At 54.7% G+C, this 819-nt stretch overlaps 1 protein-coding gene across 1 annotated transcript; it reads right to left on the reverse strand.

Moving 5' to 3' along the window:
* Window positions 1–252: 252 nt before the first annotated feature.
* F5147DRAFT_661782 (uncharacterized protein) lies at window positions 253–816 on the reverse strand (the record flags this gene model as incomplete). Its single annotated transcript, XM_041434728.1, has 1 exon — window positions 253–816. One exon carries the CDS (start codon window positions 814–816, stop codon window positions 253–255), a length of 564 nt encoding a protein of 187 aa, XP_041284018.1.
* Between the last annotated feature and the right edge of the window lie 3 nt (window positions 817–819).

An 819-nucleotide genomic window follows, 5' to 3' on the forward strand; every position in this document is an offset into this window, starting at 1 on the left:
GGTTTAGCTATAGGTATTCTAGCTCAGTCTGTAATCTATAGTATATCGGTAATCTGAGATAACTAGACATGAGGAGAGATAGCATACATGAGGTTTTAACCTCTGATCATACATGCGGCGCCAAGGGCTGCTGCGCATAGGTACAGGAGGCGCCAAGCGCTCCGGGTCTTCATGAAGCGACATGCTGTATACATGCGCTGATCTAGGGTGTCCATGAGACGTACAGCCTCCATGGAACAGGTACAAGGCCGTCTAGGCCAGGGGCGGGGTCATAGCATCAGGCGGGGTCATAACGCCATGAGGCGGTGTCATAGCGGTCCAGACCGCTGTCTTTCTAGGCGCAGGCGGCGTACCGCCGCGCGGGGAGTCTAGCAGAGCGGGGGCAGGTGTAGGGAGAGCTGGGGCTCTAGTAGGTGTTACAGATCCCTGTAACATTACCCCGTTACTAAGGTTGAAGTCACCGGCTTCAATTAACACTACGTCCAAAGGCTGGGAGGATGGTGCGGGTGTCGAGGGAGTTGCTGGCACAGGCGTCATGGGTATCGGCGTCGCGGGCATAGGGGAAGGTGGAATGGGGAAGGCGAGCGCGAGGTCGGCGAGTGCTTTATGGTTCTGCTCCCAATCTAAGAGAGCTTCGAAAAACTTCTCTTCATCTAAAAACTCTTGGAGCACGATGCGTCCCTTGAGTCCAGGGCAGTGGATCGATAAATGATCCGGTCCAATCTCGCTGCAGATGCAGCAGACGTAATCAGGACACTGTCTAAAAGTGTGCCCGTATCCACCGCAACGCTTGCAGAGCGTGCGGGTTCTATCCATCGT

Source organism: Suillus discolor (genome assembly GCF_016758755.1).
Source record: "Suillus discolor strain FC423 chromosome Unknown F5147scaffold_718, whole genome shotgun sequence".
Lineage (NCBI taxonomy): Eukaryota > Fungi > Basidiomycota > Agaricomycetes > Boletales > Suillaceae > Suillus > Suillus discolor.